The following is a 25,563-nucleotide window of genomic DNA, read 5'->3' on the forward strand; positions in this document are numbered from 1 at the left end:
AACATGCCTAATAGTCTGTTCTTATTTTAGGATGAAAAAGTGAGTATTTGGTATGTATTATATAAGGAGATTATCCTTCTGGTGCCTCCCTGAGCAGGCATATTACTCACTGACTGCTGGCCAGGGCTCTGTCTCTGTAGGTGGGTTATGTGAATAGTCAGCTTCACTTTAGGATACAGGGCCCCTTTGCCCTTTAAAAGACTTGCCTTTTACAGACACCACTAGTCATTGCAAACCTCAGCTCTCCCCAGAGGAGTCTGCTAAATTTCTTTAGCCAGGTGGGTTGACATCTGATATCTCATCACCCCTGCTGAGTAGGCTCAAGCTTTCTAAGTGACAATAAAAGCACAGAGTAATCTAAGCTTCAGGGTGTAACCAGCTGTCCAACTCTGAGTCAACAGGATAGCTCACTAGGAAAATAAGCTTCTCCTGTTCCCTATGTCACGGTTCCTTCCAGGCACGGCTGCCAACAGGTAGAACAAGCAAGACGATGTGGGCAAGTCACTTCAGGTTTATGGACTGCACTGCCTTCAGCAGGGTAGGAGAACGACACCCAGGCACCTGACCTAGAAGCTCACCCGGCACAGGTTCAACTTCACCCTTTTCTATAAAAGTTAAAATCTTTTCTTCATGATCTCACCTTTGTCTTAGGTGTAACCTTTCCCAACTTCTCCTCAGACCCAGCCTCGCTGTAGGAGCTAGTTCGACAGCTGCTCTGCTGCTAATTAATAATTCCTCTTTCATCTGTGGTCTGGAAAGGGTACCCCCTAACTGAGGCAACCAGAGGACACAAGCCCTGAAGCCTCAGAGGCTTCAGTGAATTCACATCTTCTGTCTCTGATGAGTCCATGCCCCTTTTCCTATGTTAGATTCCCTCTCCAATCAAACACCAACCCTTCCAATCGTGCCAACAGGCTAACCCCTCCCCACCTCCACCTCCTCTATCCCCTGTCCCACCTGTCAACTTGGAGCCCAAGGCCTCTCAGCAAAAAGCTTTCCCTCCTGTAGCGTAAAGGCCTGACAGCCAGCTTTCCTGACTGGAAAGTCCTATGAATTAGAACACTTGGAAAATAGAACACACACACACACACACACACAAATTTACTTTACTCATTATGATGGTTAGTTTTATGTGTCAATTTGCTAGTCTATGGTGCCCAGTTGTTTGGTCAAATACTAGTTAGATGTTACTGTGAAGGTATTCTGTAGATGTGACTAACATCTCAATCAGTTGACTCTTAAGTAAGGGAGATTACCTAATACCATTAGCTGAAGATCTTGTGAGTAAACACTTCAGTTCAGTTCAGTCACTGAGTCGTGTCCGACTCTGCGACCCCATGAATTTCAGCACGCCAGGCCTCCTAAACTCACATCCAGCGAGTCGGTGATGCCATCCAGCCATCTCATCCTCTGTCGTCCCCTTCTCCTCCTGCCCCCAATCCCTCCCAGTATCAGAGTCTTTTCCAATGAGTCAACTCTTCGCATGAGGTGGCCAAAGTACTGGAGGTTCAGCTTTAGCATCACTCCTTTCAAAGAACACCCAGGACTGATCTCCTTTAGGATGGACTGGTTGGATCTCCTTGCAGTCCAAGGGACTCTCAAGAGTCTTCTCCAACACCACAGTTCAAAAGCATCAATTCTTTGACTCTCAGCTTTCTTCACAGTCCAACTCTCACATCCATACACGACCAATGGAAAAACCATAGCCTTGACTAGACAGACCTTTGTTGGCAAAGTAATGTCTCTGCTTTTCAATATGCTGTCTAGGTTGGTCATAACTTTCCTTCCAAGAAGTAAGCATCTTTTAATTTCATGGCTGCAGTCACCATCTGCAGTGATTCTGGTAAAGTAGTAAAAACTTAGGCTTCCCAAAAAGAATTCTGCCTCAAGACACAGTTTCAGTTTCCAGTCTGAGTTTCCAGCCAGCTGGCCTGCACTATGGAGTCTGGATTTGCTAGCCCCCACAACTGTATGAGCCAATTCCTTAAAATAAGTCTCTCTTTCTCTCTCCAAATATATATATACACACACACATACATATCTTATATATATCCCATTGGTTGTTTCTTTGGAGAACCCGTAATTTCACCTGCTAAAGATAACTGCTATTGTTATTTTTCCATCCTTTCATTTCATTTTCTATGTATTTATGGTATATAAGTAATTTTACACACATATATGTAATTATAGACAGACATATATACACGTGGAAGTGATCAACTCATCCTATTCATCTCCGTTAACATGAAGATTTTCACATCCTGGAAAAACCCCTCAGGTCCAAGACAAACTGGGATGGCTGGCCAGCTTAATCACACACACACATGACACACATCTCTTTTCTTTTTAAATAAAATTGTAATCATTCTGTGTGTATTATTATGTAACCTAATCTCTTCACTTACAAATATATTGTGGCTATCTTCCAATGTCAAAAACATTCTTTTGTGACATGTTTAATGGCTGCACCATATTTCATTTTATGGGTCTATCCTTTCATTTCAGCAATTCCTCATTAGTGGATGTCTAGATTTCCAGTTATATTAAATTATCTTTGGTTCTAAAAACAAGAGGGGTTTCCCTGGTGGTCTAGTGGTTAAGAATCTGTCTGCCAATGCAGGGGACACGGGTTTGCTCCCTGGTCTGGGAAGATCCCACATGCCATGGAGCAACTAAGCCCGTGAGCTACAACTACTGAGCTTGAGCACTCTAGAGCCTGTGCTCCACGTGAGAAACCACCGCAGTGAGAAGCCTACGCACTGCAGTGAAGAGTAGCCCCCACTCACCACAACTAGAGAAAGCCTGGCAGCAACAAAGACCCAGAGCAGCCAAAAATAAATAAATCTTAAAAAAAAAAAGAGAGAGAGAGGTTGGAACTGTAGGGGGGGAAAATACATACAAATATATATACACATACATACATATATATATACACACACAAAGTGCAGACTGCAGCCCCCAAGGATGGCCAGGTTCCACTTTAATAAAACATTTACCATTCTCAGTCTTGGACACCACGGCTGGTACAGCTAAATGACACAGAAAAAGATGGAGTACTCTCTCTCCACCTGCCTGTAACACATGCACAGTGATGCTTAATACTTCAAAAGATATTAAATCCTTACCTTTTAAATTCATTCACAATTGAAGTGTGAACTTCCATTGCAACTTTGCTGTCCAACTGTATCTGTAGTTCTTGGCATTCTGTACGTAAAATTGCTAATTGCTCCTTACTTTCAGTTAGCTCCTTTTCTTGGCTCTGTGTTTTAGTCTCTAGAAGCATCAGCTGTTTAGTCAGTTTAGAAACTGAAACACAAAAGAGATGGATAAAGACTTGGTACAAAAAAAAAAAAAAAAGACTTGGTACAAAAGACTTAATAAAGCATGATTACAGATTACTAATACCAGTGACAGCTCTCAAAAACTTATCTTTAAAAAATCTACTGGAGACCTAGAAATTAATATCAAGTCTTTGTTCATAGAAATTATGGTCCCTATATTAAGTAACCACTAAATATACCCTTATGGCAGAAAGTGAAGAGGAACTAAAAAGCCTCTTAATGAAGGTGAAAGTGGAGAGTGAAAAAGCTGGCTTAAAGCTCAGCATTCAGAAAACGAAGATCATGGCATCTGGTCCCATCACTTCATGGGAAATAGATGGGGAAACAGTGGAAACAGTGTCAGACTTTATTTTTCTGGGCTCCAAAATCACTGCAGATGGTGACTGCAGCCATGAAATTAAAAGACGCTTACTCCTTAGAAGAAAAGTTATGACCAACCTAGATAGCATATTCAAAAGTAGAGACATTACTTTGCCAACAAAGGTCTGTCTAATCAAGGCTATAGTTTTTCCAGTAGTCATGTATGGATGTGAGAGTGGGACTGTGAAGAAAGCTGATTGCTGAAGAATTGATGCTTTTGAACTGTGGTGTTGGAGAAGACTCTTGAGAATCCCTTAAACTGCAAGGAGATCCAATCAGTCCATTCTGAAGGAGATCAGCCCTGGGTGTTCTTTGGAAGGATTGATGCTAAAGCTGAAACTCCAGTACTTTGACCACCTCATGCGAAGAGTTGACTCATTGGAAAAGACCTTGATGCTGGGAGGGATTGGGGGCAGGAGGAGAAGGGGACGACAGAGGATGAGATGGCTGGATGGCATCACTGACTCGATGGATGTGAGTCTGAGTGAACTCTGGGAGTTGGTGATGGACAGGGAGGCCTGGTGTGCTGCGATCCATGGGGTTGCAAAGGTCAGACACAACTGAGCGACTGAACTGAACTGAACTGAACTATACACTTTCTTACTGGAGATCAATATATTGATATTATTGTTAAATACAGAATACTTAACAGGACATGATTCCAGGCTTCAAGGCCCTTACCTTTCAAAGACTGAAGCCTTAAGTCACACACAGATGTGCAAACATACAGCATGATGTTGACCCTAAAACTGCAAGATTTTTAAGGACATTTTTAGTATTACCCAACTAAGGACAGATTTGTTTTTCTTCCCTTTCCTCATTAATTTTTTTTGTTTACTGTCCTATATTTAAAGTAAATCATAAATATTTTCATCCTAAGTGACATGGAAGCATGTGATATTAAGATGTGCCCTGGACATCTGAAGCTAGTACTTAGAGAAGTAGAACTTAGCCTCCTGGGACAGGGTGGGACACATGGGGAGAGGAGGAAAGGATCTGACGGAGATTTAATCTACAGCAGCACCTGCGATGCTGCAGGAAGGCTGAGAGCACAGAGAAACTGTTTAGAGAGCCAATGCTATGCTATGCTAAGTCACTTCAGTCGTGTCCGACTCTGTGTGACCCCATAGACAGCAGCCCATCAGGGTCCCCTGTCCCTGGGATTCTCCAGGCAAGAACACTGGAGTGGGTTGCCATTTCCTTCTCCAATGCATCAAAGTGAAAAGTGAAAGTGAATTCGCTCAGTCGTGTATGACTCCTAGCGACCCCATGGACTGCAGCCTACCAGGCTCCTCCATCCATGGGATTTTCCAAGCAAGAGTACTGGAGTGGGGTGCCATTGCCTTCTCCAGAGAGCCAATGGTTCCTACTTATTTACTCATTCAACAGATTCTGGGGGATAGACCCATAGGTTCTTTCAAATATCCATCTCACATGATTTTTCCTGCTTATGTTACACACTGTTCCCCCCAAACCCAGTTTTGCTGACTCTAAAGTTGTTATCTATAACTGATTTACAAAAGACAGAATAATTACAGAGTCCTAAGAAATCGGTCACTGCATCATGGGTGATGACTGGATATGCTGTAACAACTGCATTTCAGTAAAAAAGAATATATTCTAAAAAACATGACTTCCCACCATTTTCAAGTGGGGGAGGGGGGAATGCCATTGGAAAATGACACAATGACAATGTCACAGCATCAGCACCGCTTATGGGAAAGACTGCTCACCTTCCTGGAGACGCTCCCGGTGGGTGTCCTTGGCTTTTCTTTGCTGAATCTCCAACTGCTCTATCAACAACTTGTTTTCTTCTAAAACCAGTTCTGCTTGAGTCTGAAGCTGCCGCCTACAATTGATTTACAAAATTAAATACTGCCATTCAGGTGCACCATGCTTATAGACACACTCCTGATTCTACAAGAAAGCAACTGCTATGCTGTCGGTAATGAATATCTGGACATGTTATAATATTAAACATGTTATTAAAACAGCAAGTTTTTAATTTCCACCAAATTGGGGGATAAGACAGACAGAAGCTTGATATTAAACTGCTTTGGTAACTTCTTGTTTTGTTTTAAAAACAATTGTATTTCTTTATCTTCGGTTGTGCTGAGTCTTCATTGCCACGCAGGCTTTTCCCTAGTTGCAGTAAGCAGAGTGCAGGGGACAGGGAGCAGCCGCCAAGGAGGGCAGACGAGGGCATGACTGGGAGGGGGTTTGGGGGCGGCAGGAGCTCTGCCTACAGAGTGCTCCCAAGCCCTGGGAGCCATCCCCAAACTCTCACAGGAAGATAGTGAATTCAGAGTATGGGGTGGGGGCTGGCCACAGGCCCTGCTCAGACCTAACAGCACCTACTCACATCCACCCTGTGGCACAGGCCACCACCCCAGAGCAGGATGCAGATTTCAAACTCTTATGGACAGGACTGGGGAACACAGTGGGCATGTGGATTTCCAAGTGCAGCCTTTATTTATTTATATATTTATATTTTAAGAAGTAAACAGGTCTGACTTGAAGCCATATAGAAGGTTGGAGAAAGAATCTGAGAGTTCTTGTGAGACTCCTGGAAGCAGCCCAACAGACCTGCTTTCCAGGGCACTAGTCAAGGAGGGTTCGAGGGGAGACATGCTAGGAGCCTGGAACCTGAAAGAAAAAATCCAAGTTCACCAGCGGAAGTCACAATACACCAGGCAGGATCCAGTAGCCGTTCAACCGGTCCCAGTTGACACGGCAGTGACCATAAAAAGAGGGAGAACCCACCTAAAGATAAGAATGCTGTTGACTGGACTCCAAATTTCTAGCCATCACATATAGAAAATATCTAATTTTTTTTAGGGATGTTAAGACATTAAAAAAAAAAAAAAAGCTAAATATAACATACCTACCCAAGGCAAAAAAGATCTATCTGAATAGTTTCTGCTTGCTGGGTCCTGCTTGGGTATTGCCTTTAGACGTCTGAAGACATTTACTTTCTCAGATGTGCTGATGAGGCATTTGTTGCTGTGCTCGATGAACAGCACCTGGCCCTGCCCTGAGACGCTCACAAAGGAGGAGACACACAGGGAGGCACAGTGTGGCAGGTCCCAGGACAGTGTGCATTTAGGGAGAGTGCCTTCAGAGAGAGCTACCTATCAGCACCATTCGAGCAGGGCCCCGACGAGCGAGCAGGAGCGCGGAAGGGGCTGTTCTGGTGTGGGGAGGGGAGAAAGCCAGCAATGGGACAGCAGCTGTCAAGGTATGGAAGGCGCAGGGCAGGTGGGATCCGGGAGTGCAAGGCCCCATCCTAGACTGTCTGTCCTAAAGCCCTGCAAGCCATCAGAGAGGTCTAAGGAAGGACCTGACTCAGCAGTTTGGGGACGGGAAAAGTACCCTAGAAAAATACAACCTCATGGTCCAGGGGCTAAGACTCCACGCTCCCAAAGCAGGGGGTGCGGGTTCAATTCCTGGTTAGGGAACTAGATCCCGCATGCCATAACTACAGTTCGCATGCCACAACTAAAGACCCCACATGGCCCAATGAAGACTGAAGATCCCATGTCCTCCAGCTAACAACTGGTGCAGCTGAATTATAAAAAATTAAAAGACACAACCTCAGAGGATAAAAATGTGGACAGCCAACATTTTCCAGGTTTAACAACCTACTTAGAATTCTGAAAGTAATCTTTAAAATACAAGTTTAGAATAATTTACTAGGTTTTCAGGTGTACCTTATTAATTTCTGAGAAATTAAATGTTTTAGTTAAAATATGTAAGTTAAAATTTACATATGTATTTGACAACTTAATAAACTTTATTCCTATCATCGTTTCTTCTTTTAATTAGCAAAATACCAGAAACAACACCACATGCCATTCTTCATTGGTGACGGGACTACTCTTATTCAGCTCTTGATGCAGTTTCTCGTTTTCTTTTACCACTTCTTGGGCTCGAATTCTAAACACTCTCATTTCCTCCTGAAACAAAATTTAAATAAACTGTAACATACACATAGGTACGTCTTTGCTCTAATGCTATTGCTCTAGCTAAAATCAAATGTTAATATAACTTATAAGCAAAGTCTCAGGTACCAGCAGCCTTAAACTCTGTACCAGCACCAACCCAGTCTAGTGAGAAAACACAAGAGAAAGCTACTATGACACAGAGCAAAGCACCTCAGGTTTTAAATACTCAGTCCTTAATTTTGATAAACTTTTTCTGTGCTGCAAATATGCAAAAAGATAAAAAAAGGGGGACAAAAAGGCAACAGATGTCTATAAATATTATAATTTTTTGTTTAAAGAATGCAGGATAAATTGGAGCTTTTTAGGTAAAAATAAGAACTGTTCATCGTAACTAAAGCCCATTTTGGTGCGGAAGGCCTTAATTAGCGTGGCAGGAAGGAGTCACCTAACTTTGTTCCTTGACACTGATGAGAGCGCCTCCCTTCCTTAAAGCCACCGGTCAGCCAGCTTCAGTGCCCACCGGCTGCCACGTCCGGCTGCTGCTCGGTCCGTGTTCGACCCCACGGTCTGTCTGTGGCACTCGTGCTGGGTGGCCTCCATCCAGGCTTTTCTTGGCTGGCCTTGGCCAGCTTCGGTATCTTGGGCTGTCTTCTGGTGAGAATCTTAGGTGTCAGTACTTATCCTGGGACGCTTTTAAGTATTCTTCTCTCAGCGAGCAGACATTTATGCTTATAAAAAGCAGTAATGCCAAGCAACTTTTCTTTCTCTCGCCTCTCTGCCCAGATGCACTCCCCACTTACTGCCAGTCCACTGGCCCTTTGTCAGAACACGGATGGGGCAAGCTGCAGCCGGCAGGCCAGGGGCCTATTCTGCAAATAGAGCTTTACTGGAACACAGTCATGCCATTTGTTCACACCTGGTCTGTGGCTACCTTCATGCTACAGCAGCAGAGCTGAGTGGCTGCAAACAAACTCCAAGGACCCCCAAAGCCTAAAACAGTTACTTAATAGACGTCTGCAGAAAATGTCCCCTGAACCCTGTTTTAGAAGGAGCACTAAATAAGTACTTTTATTACGTGGATTGATATTTAACCAGTCAAGTTCAGTCTCTCAGTTGTGTCCGACTCTTTGCGACCCGACAAACCGCAGCACAGCAGGCCTCCCAATTAGCATAAGATTAATCCACCCTCTTAAAAAATTAAATGTCCAGTAGAAAATCCAGGAGGAAAGGTTCCAAATGGCATTACATGGGTCATGTGTATGGGAGAGCAGAACAAAAACAGGCTGAGTGATGCTTTTTTTTTTAAGTTGTTTACTTTATTTTTTTGGCCAAGCTGCGCAGCATGTGGGATCTTCCCATGACACCAGGAATGGAAACTATGCCTCCTACAGAGGAAGTGCAGACCAGTAGGGAAGTCTCGGAGCTAGATGACTCTTAGACCCTTCCAGCCAAGGAGCCCCGAAAAACCAACTCTTTCCTCCCTGGATCCCTTCAACTCCAGAGATACCTTTGGCCACTTAAATAGGGAACACAGAGGTAATGTGGCACGGCAAGGCATGGCATGTGTCTACAACACCAGCACAGCCTAGGTTTCCTGTACAGTTAGAATGGCTCCTCTGCTCCAGGAGCCATTCCCATGAAAGAGAGCAAGCAAGGCAGAAATGAATAAAAACCTCACTTCCCCACTGCTATCAGCAGCTCGGTAATTGGACTTCCTGGGGTCGGCTCTTTATGGAATTAAGGAACATTAAGGTCTCCTACCTTCCCCGTCTGCCCAAACATCCCTTTTACCAGTGCTGTTTGCAGCTGCACAGGACCAGAGAAGGAGCACCTCTCATGGCTGCCTTCTCTGCATCCCAGGATCCCAGTCCATGCTGGGCTGCCTGTCTGGGAGGCTACGGCTTCCAATGCAGTGGCTCTCCGTCCCTGCAGACCCTCCCATCAATCCGACCCAGCCCTCCTGCTCTGGCTGCCACTCCTCCTGCCTCCCCACTCCCGTCCCTCCCTCTTCCTTCTCCCCACCCCAACTCTGCTCCACTCCCTCCTTCTTTCTTTCCTTTCTGTAACAAACACTTGAGTACCTGCCAGGAGGTGGGTATACCTGTCTTCAAAATGTTGCCTCCAGGTTTGAATTGGTCTTCTCTTTTACAAACCTTGTCCTTCCGAGATGTTTGCCAACCTACCTGAAGGCTGGCAATGAGCTCATCCTTCTCTTTCATCCTGTCTTCGTAGGCCAGCAACAAGGGGGACAGGTATTTAATATCCACCTGAACATAATCGAATAAAGAAGGTTAATACCTTTCTTACAACTCAACACAACCAGCAGGTCTTTAAAAAGGAAAGAAAATTGGTTCGGTTTAATTCGGAATGATTTGTAACAGCTATTCAAACACAATCCAGAAAATATGGGCCTGAAATTAAATAACTTTCACTTACCAACCAGGGTGGTGTAGGGCCCTTTGATGGTAGGCCTTCGATATTTAAACTCTAAGGATAAAACAGAGAGTGAAGACAAATTAAATTACTGAAGCCCAGGCACTCTGGAGCCTCTGCCATACAACTACTGAGCCCGTGCCACAAGTGAAGTCCGTGCCATAACAAAAGATGCTACATGCCACAATGAACACTCAACATGGCCAAATAAACAAACAAGTAATAAAGAAGAAAGCAAGGTGATCATAAGGCTCATCTAGTATCTTCATTCTCCCCACGATCACAGTGCAGCCTGCTGTCTGGTGTCTGTAAACAGCTGTATTATGTATCCTGTTTGGTTTTCTAGTTGTTTACAGTAAGAGGCCAAACCTGATATGAGTAGTTCCATCAGGGCTAGAAGCAATGGCCCTGATGGAATAACTCCTTATTCAACAAAAACTTTCTAATGTGTTTATCATCTCATGATTCATTCAGCAAACACTGCAAGTTCACTAAGTCATTATGGACATTACCGCACAATTGTCGTTTTTAAGGACTTTATGGTTCAACTCAGAGACAGGTCTTCTCACACAGGTTAACATCACACACAAATGTAGTACAGGTAGAATGCGCCTTAAAAGGGACACAAACAGAAGTCTGCAGTGGTTGGAGAGCGAGATCAGCCCCGCTGGAGGGGTCAGGGGAGACTGTCATGGAGAGTGCTGCAGCTGCACAGGGCACAGTGGTGTGCACACGTGGCGGGGGGCAGGGGCCAGCGACCAGTCACCGGGCCTGCCTGCTCACAGCCTTTTGAAAGAGAACTGGCTCACTCTAGGGAGCCTGTTTTGGATCACAGGACTCCAGGAGCTATCATATTTTTGTTTAAAAAAGGTTAACATTATGTTAAGTGAAAGAAGTTAGTCACAAAAGACCACCTATTGAACGAGTCCATTTAATTTTTTTATATATATTATCCTGTATTTATTTATTTACTTTTGGTCACATCATACAGCATGCAGGATCTTACTTCCCCAACCAGGGATCTAACCCATGCCCCCCATGCAATGGGACAGCTAAGTCAACCACTGGATCACCGGGGAAGTCCCTGTATGACTCTGTTTATACAAAGTATTCAGAACAGGCAAATCCACAGAGACAGGAGGTAGATTAGTGGTTGCCAGGGCCAATGTGGGAGGTGGGAAGAAACAGGGAGGGACTGCTAGCAGCTGTGAGAGTTCTTGTTACGAAGAAAACATTCTGAAATTGTGGTAAAGGTGGAACTGTTCTGTGAATACACTACAAAGAAAGTCACTGAACTGTATACTTAAAATGGGTGAATTATATCTCAAAGCCATCGGTCGGGAGCCACGTCAGGCATTACTGACAAAATGGAGGCACGGCCCCAACCCCCTCTCTTTGTCCCACAGGCACAGACCCGGGATGAAGGAGTTAGGCCTTGTGATTCTGACTTTTTTTCCCTCTCCTCGGCTGAGTTGACTGAAAAGGAATATTAAGGTGCTTATTGTTCTTGAGAGGAGCATGAGAAGGCACAAAGCCTTCTACAGCTGTGCTCAGAGAATAATTCATAAAGTTAATCACTGACATTTGTTTAAGGACTTTTACAAAAGAGTGTTCCAGGATGAGCACGTAGGCCGCAGCTTGAGGCCATGGGAGGGATTGCTATCTGAAACCTATTTGTGAGGAAAATGTTTATGGCAAAGGAGTTTACTGAATTTAGGTCTTAAAAATAATTAAAATAACTAGAAGTTAAAGATTTAAGGAATGTTGTAATGTTAGCATATTTTACTATAGCTTATAGAGGTTAGGAATTTTAGATACTAATAGCTAGAAGCCATTTTAAGAAATAGTGAGCTCAGGATGTTAGGGGAAACAGGATTTAGAAAGATAAGAAATAAACTGAGGAATGTAGCATGAGTTACAATGTAATCACAACTATAGGACACATAAGAGGAAGTAGATAATAGATGGTAAAGCTGATTCTGAGAGAATCGCTGAAGGAGGAACTCTGTTTGAAGGGCAACAATGATTTATGAAGATAATAAATCTGGGTGAGGGGGAACTGAAAATGTCAAACGTCTGACATAATGCTTTCATAAAAGTATAAAAGAAAATCTTAAACTTGAAATAAATGCGCAGTCCAAGAAAACTGAGAGGCTGCGTCGTTACTTGCCGACACCATCCCTCCCTTCAGGTTGAAACCCTGGCTGCTGGAGCTGGACTCTGGCAGCCATTATTTAAAACATTTAAACCTAAAGTCCTACTTCAAACAGAAAGGAAACAGCCCATAAAGGTGCCCTCAACTCCCAGGAGTCACATGGGAACTCTGTGCGTACCAGGCTCCCCGCCTCACCACCGACCCCCAGTGGGGCTGGACAGCAGTACAGCCCAACGACCCCACCCCACCACCAGCCCCCACACGTCCCTCACACACACGAGACTCCAAGGTCCAGACCTGAGCAAATGGCTCCTCCCGCCATTCCCCACAGCCTCTGCCACAGTGGCATGCTGAGTGGGTGTCGAATTTTGCGATCCTTCTAAGGTAAAACCTAGTCTGCTTTCTTCTCTGATTACACACCCATCACTGTACATATTTACCATTTATTGCTGCGGGGTGGGGGAGAGGAAACACAGACTTTACTCTCTTGGAAAGCTTCAATTATAAAATACAGTATTATTAATTATAGTCACCATGTTATATTGGGTTGGCCAAAAAGTGTGTTCTGGTTTCTCTGCATCGATGTTACGGGAAAACTTGAAAGCTCTTTTTAGCCAATCCAATATATACACTAGATTCTCAGATCTTATCCACCTTATAACTGAAAGTTTGTACCCTGTCACTTGCCTCTCCCTATTTCCCCAGCCCTCAGCTCATGGCATTCATCATCCTACTCTCAGTTTCTATGAGTTCAACTTTTTTTTTTTTTTTAATTCCACATATTAAGTGACACCAAGCAGTTTGTCCATCTTTATCTGGCTTATTTCTCTTAGAATAATACCCTCTGTGTTCATCCATATTGTTGCAAGTGACAGAACTGCCTTGTTCTTTAAGGTTGAATAACATATACATGCATATGTGTATGTATCAAGTCTGCGTGCATGCTCAGCTGTGTCCGACTCTTTGTGGCCCCATGGACTGTAGCCCACCAGGCTCCTCTGTCCATGGAATTTTCCAGGCAAGAATACTGGAGTGGGCTGCCATTTCCTTCTCCAGGAAATCTTCTCAACCCTGAGATCGAACCCGGGTTCTCTTGTGTCTCCTGCATTGGCAGGCAGATTCTTTACCACTGAGCTACCTGGGAAATACGTGTGTGTGTGTGTGTGTGTGTGTGTGTATAAACATGTGACATGCATCACATTTTCTTTCTCCAATCATCCTGACGTTGCTTTGAGACCTTGGCTGTCATAAATAATGCTGCAATGAACATGGGAGTATAGATATCTCTTCAAGATTTTGATTTTCTTTCCTTTAGATATATACCCAGAAGCGGGATTTCTGAGTGGTATGATAATTATTTCTTTGGCAACCTCCATTCTGTTTTCCATAGTAGCTACATTCCCTCCAGTAGTGAACCAAGGGTCCTTTCTCTCTACACCCTCACCAGAATTTATCTCTTTTTAATAAAACACATGCTAACAGATGTGAGGTGATTATCTCCTTGTGGTTTGAAGTTGCATTTTCCTGATAATTAGTGACGTTGAGCATCTTTTCATATACTTGTTGGCTATTCAAGTCCTTAATTCATTTTGAGTTGATTTTTGCATATGGTGTATGATAGGGGTCCAGTTTCATTCTTTTGCAAGTGGATATTCAGTTTTCCCAACATCATTTACTCAAGAGACTATCCTTTCTCCATAGTATACGCTTGACTCTTTTGCTGACCGTACACACGTTTTGTGCTCTCAGTTCAGTTCAGTCGCTCAGTCATGTCCGACTCTTTGCGACCCCATGAATTGCAGCACGCCAGGCCTCCCTGTCCATCACCAACTCCCGGAGTTCACTCAGACTCACGTCCATCGAGTCAGTGATGCCATCCAGCCATCTCATCCTCTGTCGTCCCCTTCTCCTCCTGCCCCCAATCCCTCCCAGCATCAAGGTCTTTTCCAATGAGTCAACTCTTCGCATGAGGTGGCCAAAGTACTGGAGTTTCAGCTTTAGCATCATTCCTTCCAAAGAAAGCCCAGGGCTGATCTCCTTCAGAATGGACCAGTTGGATCTCCTTGCAGTCTAAGGGACTCTCAAGAGTCTTCTCCAACACCACAGTTCAAAAGCATCAATTCTTCAGCACTCAGCTTTCTTCACAGTCCAACTCGCACACCCATACATGACCACGGCTTTCACTTCTCTTCTGTTGATCTATGTGTTTGTTTTCATGCTAACAGTATACTACTTTGATTACTTCTTTGTAGTACAGCTTGAAATCAGGAGGTGTGCTATCTCCAGCTTTGTTTTTCTTTCTCAAGACTACTTAATATTTAATTTGAGGTCTTCTGTGGTTCCACACAAATTTTAGGACTGTTTTATCTATTTCTGTGAAAAATGCCATTGGAATTTTGATAGGGATTATACTGATTCTGTAGATCCCTTTGGGTAGTATGGACATGATGATAATTATCTTTCAATCCATGAGCATAGAATATCTTTTCACTTGTTTGCATCATCTTTGCTTTCTTTCACCAATGTTTCATAGATTTTGGTATACAGATGTTTCATCTCCATAGTAAATCTATTCCTAAGTATTTTATTCTTTTTGTTGCTACTATAAATGGGATTTTCTTAATTTCTCTTTCCAATAGTTTATTGTTAGTGTACAGAAACACAATTGATTTTTGCATATTGATTGTGTACCCTGCAAATTTATTGAATTTATTAGTTCTAACCGTTTTTTTGGTGGAGTCGTTAGGGTCTTCTATATATAATTTCATGTCATCAGAAGAGTCTATTTTACTTCTTCCTTTCCAATGTGGATGCCTTTTGTATCTTGCCAAATTGCTCTGGCTTGATTTTTAGTATTACGTTGCATAAATCTCATAAGAGTAGACATCCTTGTGTTGCCCCTTAAGCGTCCAGCTTTTCAACTATGAGTATATATTAGATGGGGGCTTGTCATATATGGCCTTTATATGTTTAGGTATGTTCCTTCTATACCCAGTTTGCCAAGAGTTTTTATCATGACAATATGCCAAATTTGTCAAATTTTTCTGCCTCTATTGAGATGATTACAGTTTTCACTCTTACTTCTGTTAATGTGGTATAATATACAGTGCCGGGAGCCAGCATATTGCATACTGAGTGCATACTGCATATTGCATATTGAGTGCAGCACTTTCCATAGCATCATCTTTCAGGATCTGGAATAGCTCAACTAGAATTCTTTCACTGCCGGGATCACTGCCGGGAGCCAGCGTGAGGAACTCCACCCATGGCAAAGGTCATGAGGAAGGAGGCTTGGCATACGCAAAGGCGGGATCGAGCCTCAGGAGTCCTCCTGGAAATTCTCGAGCATCTACCCCCAAAACCAGAGTCTGCCTACTTTCTGCTTTGTGCTCTCACCTACACCTCTGACTTTACTGGGGGGGGGGCGGGGGCGGGGGCTGTCCCCCACTACCTCGCTCTGAAAAAAGAGTTAACTTATAGCTCCAGTTAATAAAGTTCCTGGGTGTGATAGTGTTTCAACCTACAAACTCCTTTGGAAGTCCTCTAGCCTGCCTGAATAGGTTTTTCCAGCCACATGTGATTGCTCAGAGCCTCCCAACTGTGAGATGCATGAGATGTTCTCAACTGTCTAAATACAGAGTCCTTTGAGCAGTTGAAAGATTGATTAGAAATTGTATTGGTGAAGGGTTTTTCACTTGTTGGGCCAATGTTTGCTGCTAAGTCTCCATATCCCTTACCTGCTGTGTCCCTGGCAGTGTACTGATTAATATAATTGGTGTAAGTAGTAGCTTTAATGTTTGTAACCTTGGACCCTTGAGTTAATTCTTTTCTTGATTGAGCCCACCTCACCTTTGCCCTATAGGAATGCAACTTTATCTAATGCTTTTGGAGGGTGGCTCCTGACTTTGGAATAATCACCTTTAGAGAAAAATAAGTTTCTTAAAATGTTAACAGGCCTCCTGGCCAGAAGATGATGTAATTCACCTGAACTTTTGCATATGATAAGTTTGAAAGTCTGGCTTCGATTAGGATCAGGAACTGCTGTCCTTGCATGACTCTACCCCTTCCCCCATTATCCTCTATGCACAACTTAAGGTATAAAAACTACTTTGGAGAATAAAGTGCAGGCCTTGTTCACCGAAACTTGGTCTCTCCATGTTGCGCTCTCTCTCACTCTGGCTGAGTCTCCATCTGGAGCGCGGAACCCACCATGCTTACTAATTATGCCTGGGCTTCTAAGATCCGACTGGGGAGGCCTCAGTGTCTCCTCTCCTTCAGGAGAACGGAAGGACGCCTGCGGCCTACGTAAGTGGTGCAAACTTCTTGTCTTGAAGTTTTATTGGTCTCCCGCGTAAACCAATCTACTCAGCCTCTTTTCTCCACTGAATTTCCTCACTGAGCTATCCTCATTCTATTACTCTTTATATCTTTGATGAATATTTAAATAAATAGGTCGCCTACGCCATCTCTCCTTCGAATACCCTGGATCAGCCGGGGCTGGACCCCGGCCATACAGTACTGACTTCCTTGCAGATACTGAACTATCCTTGGATCCCAGGAATAAACAGCACTTGATCATGGTATTCCGTCCTTTCAACGTACAGTCATCCCTCAGTATCTGTGAACTGGTTCTAGGGTTGGCTGTGGATACCAAAACCTACTCAAGTCCCACAGTGGGCTCTCCACATCCACCGTTCTACATCTGCAGATTCAACCCACCATGGATTCTGTAGTACTGAAGGCATTTATTCAAAAAAAGATTTTATGTTAAGTGGACCCATGCAGTTCAAACCCATGTTGTTCAAAGGTCAACTGTACTGCTGAATTCAGTTTGCCAATATTTTGTTGAGGATTTTTGTATGTCCCTGTTCATCAGGAACATTGGCCTACAACTTTCTTGGAGTGTCCTCGTCTGGCTTTGGCATCAGAGTAAGGCTGGTCTCATAAAATGAGTTCAGAAGTATCTCTTCCTCTTCAGTTTTTTAGAAGAGTTTGAGAAGGGTTGGTGTTAATTCTTGGTATGATTTTTAAAAATCAGCTGATCTTTTCTATTTTTTATTTAAATTACTTCTCTGGTCTTTGTTATTTCCTTCCTTCTATTAACTCTGGGCTTCGTTTGTTCTTTTTCTAATTACTTGAGGTATAAAGTTAGGTTGTTAAGTTGAGATCTTTCTTGTCTCTTAGTGTAGGTGTTTATTACTCTGGGCTTCTCTCTTAAAACTGCTTTTGCTGTAACCTGTAAATTTTGGTATGTTGTATTTCCATTTTCATTCATCTCAAGATATTTTTTGATTTCTTCTTTGGTTCATTGGTTGATCAGAGTAGCATGTTATTTAATGTCCACATATTTGTTACTTTTCCAGTTTCTTTGATTTCCAGTTTTGTACCACTGTGATCAGAAAAGGTGTCTGATATGATTTCCATCCTCTTAAATTTATTAAGACTTGTTTTGTAAGCCTAATATATGATCTATCCTAGAGAATGCTACATGTATGCCTGGAGAAGAATGTGTATTCTACTGCTTTTGGATGCAATATTCTGTATACACATGTTCTGATGGATCATTTCAGGCCAATGTTTCCTTACTGATTATGTGTCTAGATGATCTATCCACTAATAAATGTGGGATATTCAAGTTCCCTACTATTATTATATGACTCTATTTCTCTCTTTAGGTCTGTTAATATTCACTTTAGGGACTTTCCCAAGTGGCCCAGTGATTAAGAATCTGCCTTTCAATGAAAGAGACATGGATTTGATCTCTGGTTGGGGATCTAAGATCCCCTATGCTACAGAGCAACTCAGCCTGCGCTCTGAAACTGCTGAGCCTGAATGCTCTGGAGCCTGTGAGCCTCGACTAGAGAGCCCACGTGCTGCAGCTGCTGAAGCCCATATGCTCTGGAGCCCACATGCCACAAGAGTGCATGCATCTCAATCAAAGATCCCATGTGACGCAAGGAAGCTCCTGTGGGCTGCAACTAAGGCCCAATGTAGCCAAATAAACAAATATTTAAAAAATATTTGTTTTGTATTTCTAGGCATGCCTATGTTGAGTATGCAAATATTTACAAATGTTATCTCCTCTTCTCAGAGTGACCTCTTTACATCCTAAGATCTTTGCTTCTTATTACAGTCTTTGTCTTAAAGTCTATTTTGTCTGTTATAAGTGAAGCTAACTCAGGTTTCTTTTGGCTTCTATTTCCACAGAATACCTTTTTTCATCTCTTCACTTTCAGTCTAAGTGTTTATATCGGAAGTGAGTTTCTTGTAAGCAGCACACAGGTGGGTCTTGCTTTTTTATGCATTCAGCCAGTGCCAGTGAAGCTGCTCAGTTGTGTCTGACTCTTTGCGATCCCATGGACTGTAGCCTGCCAGGCTCCTCCATCCATGGAATTTTCCAGGCAAGAGTACTGGAGTGGGTCGCCATTTCCTTCTCTAGGGGATCTTCCTGACATGGGGATTGAACCCAGGTCTCCCACATTGCAGGCAGACGCATTACCATCTGAGCTACCAGGTAAGCCCATTCAGCCACTCTGTCTTTTGATTGGAGGATTTTAGCCCATTTATATTTAAAGTAATTATTGTTAGGTATGGACTTGTCATTTTGTTTATTCTTCTCTGCCTTTCTGTTAACTCCTTTGGTTCCTTTCTTCTCTGTCTCTCTTCAGTTGTGATTTGAGTTTCTGTAGCGGTATGCTAAGATTTCTTTGTCTTTATATTCTGTTTATATACTACAGGATTTTACTTTGTGGTACCACGAGGCTTACCTAAAACAAGTTGGGTGGTGGGTGAGTGGTTTAGTTGCTAAGTCATGTCCAACTCTTTGTGACCCTATGAACTGTGGCCTGCCAGGCTTTTCCATCCACAGGATTTCCCAGGCAAGAATGCTGGAGTGGGTTGCCATTTCTTTCTCCAGGTGACCTTCCTGACCCAGGGATCAAATCTATGCCTCCTACATCTCCTGCTTGGCAGAATTCTTTATAACTGCACAACTTGGAAGACAACTTACAAGTCTATTTTAAATTGGTAAGTTTGAATGAATTCTAAAACTACATGTTAATTCTCCTCTAATTTTATGTTTGCTGCTGCTGCTGCTAAGTCGCTTCGGTCGTGTCCGACTTTGTGCAACTCCAGAGACGGCAGCCCATCAGGCTCCCCTGTCCCTGGGATTCTCCAGGCAAGAACACTGGAGTGGGTTGCCATTTCCTTCTCCAATGCATGAAACTGAAAAGTGAAAGTGAAGTCGCTCAGTCATGTTCGACTCTTAGCGACCCCATGGACTGCAGCCTATCAGGCTCCTCCATCCATGGGATTTTCCAGACAAGAGTACTGGAGTAGGTTACCACTGCCTTATGATGTTACAATTCATATCTTTTTATCTTATGTATTCATTAACAAATTACTATAGTTATATTTCTACTATTTTTGTCTAACCTTCATATTAAGATTTATAAGTGATTAACCTACCAATTTTACATTAGATTATCTTTAATTTTACCATATATTTACCTTTACCAGTGAAATTTTTAATTTCATATTTTACTTTTACTAATTAGTATCCTTTCATTTCAGCTTAAAGAAGGTCCTTCAACATTTCTTATAACGCTGGTGGTGATTAATTCCTTCTGCCTCTGCATGTGCTAAAAACTCTTTATTTTTACTTCAGTTCTAAAGGACAACTTTGCTGGGTAGTGTACTTGTGGTTGGCAGGTTTTTGTTTTTTTTTTTTCCTTGTAGTACTCTGAATATATTGTGCCACTCCCTTCTGGTCTGCAAAGTTTCTGATGGAAAATCTGCTAATAAATCTTATGAGGGTTTCCTTGCATATAACAAGTTGTTTTTCTCTTGCTGCTTTTATGAGTCTCTCTTTACCTTCTGACAATTTAGTTATAATATGTTTCAATGTGGGTATCTCTGGATTAATCTTATTTAAAACTCTCTGAGCTTCCTAGATCAAGATATTTGTTTCTTTCCCCCAAGGAAGTCTTCAGAGTTATTTCTTTTAAAAAATATTTTTTTTATTTATTCTTGGCTGTGTTGGGGCTTCGTTGTTGCATGCAGGCTTTCTCTAGCTGCGGCGAGCGGGGTCTGCTCTTCGTCGCCGTGTTCAGGCTTCTCTGTGAGGTGGCTGCTCTTGCTCAGTAGTTGTGGCACACAGGCTTAGCTGCTCTGCAGCATGTGGGACCTTCCCGGATCAGGGATCTGTGTCCACTGGCCTACCAGGGAAGTCCCAGCATTTTTTTCTTTTTAATTATTTATTTGGCCACACCAGGTCTTAGTTGCGGCAGGTGAGATCTAGTTCCCTGACCCGGGATCAAACCCAGGCCCCTCGCTTTGGTAGCTTGGAGTCTTAGCCACTGGACTCCAAGCAAGTCCCAGCATTATTTCTTTAAATGAGCTTTCTGCTCCTTTCTCTCTTTACTCTCTGGAATGCCTGTAACTACTTAATGGTATCTTCACTCTTTTTTAAATTATTTTTATTCTTCTGTTTAGATGAATTTTACTACCTGGTCTTCAAGTTCACTGATCCTTTCTCCCACTTGCTCTAGTCTGGTGCTGAGTCCCTCTATTGAATTTTTCAGTTCAATTATTATACTCCTCTGCTCTATGATATCTCTGGTACTTTTTAACATTTTTCTATCTCTCTGTTGAAATTCACACTTTGTTCACGCTCTCCTGATCTTGCTGAGCATTTTTATGACTGTTACTTAAAATTCTCTATTGAGTATATCACTTATTTACATTTCACTAAGATCAGTTTCCAGAGAAGGCAATGGCACCCTACTCCAGTATTTTTGCCTAGAAAATCCCATGGACAGAGGAACCTGGTGCGCTGCAGTCCACGGGGTCGCTAGAGTCGGACACGACTGAGCGACTTCACTTTCACTTTTCACTTTCACGCATTGGAGAAGGAAAAGGCAACCCACTCCAGTGTTCTTGCCTGGAGAATCCCAAGGACGGGAAGCCTGCTGGGCTGCCGTCTCTGGGGTAGCACAGAGTCGGACGCTACTGAAGTGATGCAGCAACAGCAGCAGCAAGATCAGTTTCTGAAGATTTATCTCGTTCCCTTCTTTAGAACATATTCCCTTTTTTCTTCATTTTCCTTTACTCTATATTGGTTTCTGTGCATTAGAAAAAACAGCCACCTCTCTCATCTTGACAGAGTGGTCTTGTATAGGTATGGAGCCTCATCAATTGGCCTAGCCCATGTTCTTGGTAGCCTCTCAAATCTCTGATTGTCCAAGCTGCTGTCTTTATTTTTAAGTGGTTACCAGTAGTTGAGGATGTACCAAATCCATCAGCTTCCCAAAGGGGAGGACTGCAGTCAGTATTTAGATTTAGGCTGATTAGAAGCCAGAAATTCAGGCAGCATCTGGGAAAGCATGCAATTAAACCCATTCCATGGAAAAAGTGGGAGAAGGCTGTTTTTGTCTGCTCTCTCTACACTAAGCCCAAGTATATAGCTACAGGGGATGCTCCTATGCCTATCATGAATGTAAGCTCCATTGACTGTGACAGCTAGATCATTTGGGAGCCTGTAAACACTAGTCTGCTTTCTTTTCAAAGTCTGTGCACTAACAAACAACAGCTATAACCCTGAAGAACAGGCTGAGAATGGAGCAGACAAGGACTTTTACTTCCATTACTTTATATATGTTTATACTGTCCTAATTTTTTACTAAGAGCTTTTATTGCTTTAGTTTTGAGAAAAGGAGAGATGGACAGAGAAACAGAAAGGTGCCCAGAAAGATTGTACTTCGGATATATCTTTTTTTATACCAAATTATAATAAATATAAACTCTTTGGAATTGGAAATCAATTCAAGGCTAAAATATCAATAAAACTGATTTTTCTTAATAGGAAACATTACCTCTTTCTTGGATAAATGCCTGAATTTTGTTTGATATCTACTCAGTTCTACATTCAAACGATGAACAGTCATTTTCAATCCATCATTTTCATCCACCAGTTCTTGAGCTTGTTTTCTTAGATAATGTAATTCAGGTCCATCAACTACTGAAAAAAATAAATTTAATATTATACCATAAGAACTTAAATTTATCATGATTTTATATAAATTGTCAATTGTCTGTCCTTCTTTCCCTTTAGGCTCACAAAGGCAGCAAATGACAATTATACAGATATAAATGAATAAAAGTTAATAAGTTTTTTTTAACACTGATTAGTCAACAATGTTTTAGAAGTTTGTGAAAGTTGATATATATATATATATATATATATATATATATATATGATAAAGGTAAAATAAAAATTTTAGATTGGAAAAAATGTCACTATTTCAGATGGTATACAAATATGTGCTCTGAAAATTATATAGAACAAATGGAGAATTCACTAGAACTAATAGCCTTCCCACACAACAGTAATGTTCTATTGGAAAGCATAATAGAAAATAGATCCCACAAAGTGATAGCACAAATAATATCAAGTATCTAGAAATGTGCCTAAGACAAGAAATATATAGGGTTTGTAAAGAGAAAACCACATTATGTTTCTTAAAGCCATAATAATAGACTTAGATAAATATACAGAAAAAACATTAGTGAATACTTATATGACCTTAGCATATTGTTATTAATTTTGGCTATATCACACAGCATGTGGGATCCTAGTTCCTGACCAGGGATCAAACCTGCACTCCTTACAGTGGAATCATGGATTCTTAACCACTGGAAACCAAGGGCATAGATCCTAACAGAAAAATATCCTATACACATAGCTGAATTATTAACAAACTGAGAAACAAACTCAAACATATGTGCCATAGGGCTAAAATTCTTAATACATAAAGAGCTCCTATAAATCAACAGAAAAGATCAAAACATCTCAATCCAAAGTGGGAATATTTATGAAAGAGAAAGAAAATGACCTGCAAAGATAATGAAAAAAATATTCAACTTCATCAATAATAGAACAAACAGAAATTAAATTAAAATGGGATTCTTCTTTTTTAACCACTCAAACTAGCAAGGAAAATATAATCTTCAACATTGGTTAGTATGTGGTGAAAGAGGCACTTTTATATGGTGCTCATGGGGATAAAAACTGATACAAAACATATGTAAAATATTATGCTAAGAACCAAAAGAAGTACTAGAATTTCTTCAGCATAATAAAAATGATACAACAGGTGAAATCAAATTTCAACAAGTATAAGGATATTAATGAAAGACCATAAATAATCAAACCAAAATATTAAGAACATTAATATCAACAATTACTATAATAAAACGTTAACTTCCAAAATAAGTACAAAATTTTGAATTCCTGTTCCTTCCTGTAACAAAAGAACTAGGTAGTTGTCCTCACCTTCCTGAGAGGATGCTTTCTCAACCTCTTTTGGCTTCACGTTTTCTTTTTTCATCCTTTCAAGTTTTAACTGCAGATCTTTCATTGTTTTCTTTATTATGTTAAGCTCATGTGTAAGGGCTTGATTTGCATTGTTTAGGTGCAAATTTTCTTCCTTTAATTCCTCCAACTTTTCTTTGGTTATTTCTATACATCTTTGACGCGTTCTACCAGTTATATCTAAAAAGGGACAGGAAAAAGTTTTAAAATACTAATTGATATTAACAATTTTACATCAGAATTACAGGAGACTATTTCAAAAACCAAAGGAGCAACTTCTTTATGTCAGTGCCTGCAAAGAGAGTGGCCTATACAGCAAAGACTGTGATCTGTTAAGACTATGGTGAGCAGTAAGAAGAAGGGTAATGGAGGGGGAAGGCAGGAGCCAGTGGAGGCCTTTTCTTAACGTAATATGCAGAGTGGAGGTTGTATCCTGCAGGCCACCAGGAGCCAGAAAGCCTTTCAGCAGAAGTATGGAAAGAAGGGGCTATACTCTCAGATGAATCGTTGAGGCCAGCGGCGAAGAAAGTGAACAGGAAGGAGGCCTAGCACAGAGGCAGGCAGATCAGTCTGAAGGCTCCTAGAGTAGGGACGGAGAGGAAAGGACATGAGAGAAGAATTCAGGGGCAAAAACGTGGCAGGGCTCAGCAGCTGATTGGGTGTGGGCAGTGAGGGAGAGGCAAGTCAAGAATGAGCAACAAGATTTGTAGTTTGGAAGATATCTAGCCAGACAAGGAATACAAGCCTGGCAGGGTGAGGGAAGCTCAGGTTAGGACACAGGTCCAAAGCTCTGAAGAGAGCCTCAGCTGGAGAGAGGGAGGAGCCACCAGGATGTAGTTTACTTGCAGGCACCAGGGTGAGAAGAAAACCAGAGGCTACAAAGGAATTTAGGAAGGAGTAGAAAGACTGGAGGAAAGCAGAGAGTGATATTCCATAGGGAGATTAAAGGAAGTGAGGACTACAATGGGCTCCTGGCCTGGGCAGAGCTTCTGTGGGCAGATGGAGGGAGGGATACTGGCAGCTCCAGACAGCCTCCCCTGACCCCTGACACACACATATCCAACCCCTAGAACATGAAAGAAATGAATAACTTCACAAGTACACGAAAACAAGAGGCAATCTACCAGGAATCCAGGAAAGACATTTGAGATTAGACTGAAGATGGAAGCTGCAGCCTAAAATATGCAAGGAGAGGTCAGCTACAAGAGGGGGTGGGGGTGCTTCCAGGGATGTGCCTTGCCCTGGCAGGTGGTGGGGACACAAAATGGCCTAGAAAGGACTGACAAGGTATCTGTCTAGGGTGCCAGACAGAAGCAGCAGGGCTCAAGTCCCCCTGGGCCAAGCAGTACATATAAGCCCTGAGGACAGAAAGGCAGGCAGACCCCAAGGCTGGAGAAACCTAGGAGGAAGAGGAGCCTCCAAACCCCCTGGCTGACAAAACGCCCTGTCTATGGCCGACAGTCACTGGAGACAGACTGTACATCTGACAGCCCACTGGCTTCCCCTTCTGAGCAGCCTATAGAAATCAGATATGGCATCCCCAGACAGACTGGGACTCCCAGGGACCAAACGAGCACATCACCAAGAGCCACAGGAACTGAGAGAGGCACCAAAACCAGATAACAGAGGACGAAGTTGGCTGCAGCACAGGCTACAAGATTTGAGAATGAGTGCGGTTAAGATTTCAGAGAGATGTTTGTCAATACTTAACAGAAATCATGAAAATAAAGGGCTTCATTAATAACACAGATTCAAAGGATGGGCTGAGCAGCAGAAGATATACAATGAAGAAAACCTGTGGGCCAGATGTCAGAACCCCAGCAACATCCCAGAACACAGCACCAAAAACACCGAGGCAGAAATGGTGAAAACAGAGCCAATCCGACACGGAGGACAGACAAAAGTCTTGGTTACTTGACAGGGTTTTCAGACTACTGACGTGAGGCACACAGTGAAAAA

At 42.3% G+C, this 25,563-nt stretch overlaps 1 protein-coding gene across 7 annotated transcripts in view; it reads right to left on the minus strand.

Annotated features, from left to right (window-relative positions):
* Positions 1–25,563, minus strand: part of CEP89 (centrosomal protein 89) — an 82,217-nt gene that overhangs the window by 24,681 nt on the left and 31,973 nt on the right. For 6 of the 7 annotated variants that reach the window (XM_061387906.1, XM_061387907.1, XM_061387908.1 and 3 more), the window contains 7 exons: positions 23,566–23,784; positions 22,106–22,251; positions 10,082–10,132; positions 9,829–9,912; positions 7,554–7,657; positions 5,435–5,550; positions 3,126–3,306 (listed from right to left, as the gene is read on the minus strand). In XM_061387906.1, the coding sequence (XP_061243890.1) occupies positions 3,126–3,306; positions 5,435–5,550; positions 7,554–7,657; positions 9,829–9,912; positions 10,082–10,132; positions 22,106–22,251; positions 23,566–23,784 (901 nt within the window). The remainder of the gene's footprint in view (positions 1–3,125; positions 3,307–5,434; positions 5,551–7,553; positions 7,658–9,828; positions 9,913–10,081; positions 10,133–22,105; positions 22,252–23,565; positions 23,785–25,563) is intronic. The other variant, XM_061387905.1, reaches the window with a different exon arrangement.

This window comes from Bos javanicus, chromosome 18 (assembly GCF_032452875.1).
Source record: "Bos javanicus breed banteng chromosome 18, ARS-OSU_banteng_1.0, whole genome shotgun sequence".
In the NCBI taxonomy this organism is placed as follows: domain Eukaryota; kingdom Metazoa; phylum Chordata; class Mammalia; order Artiodactyla; family Bovidae; genus Bos; species Bos javanicus.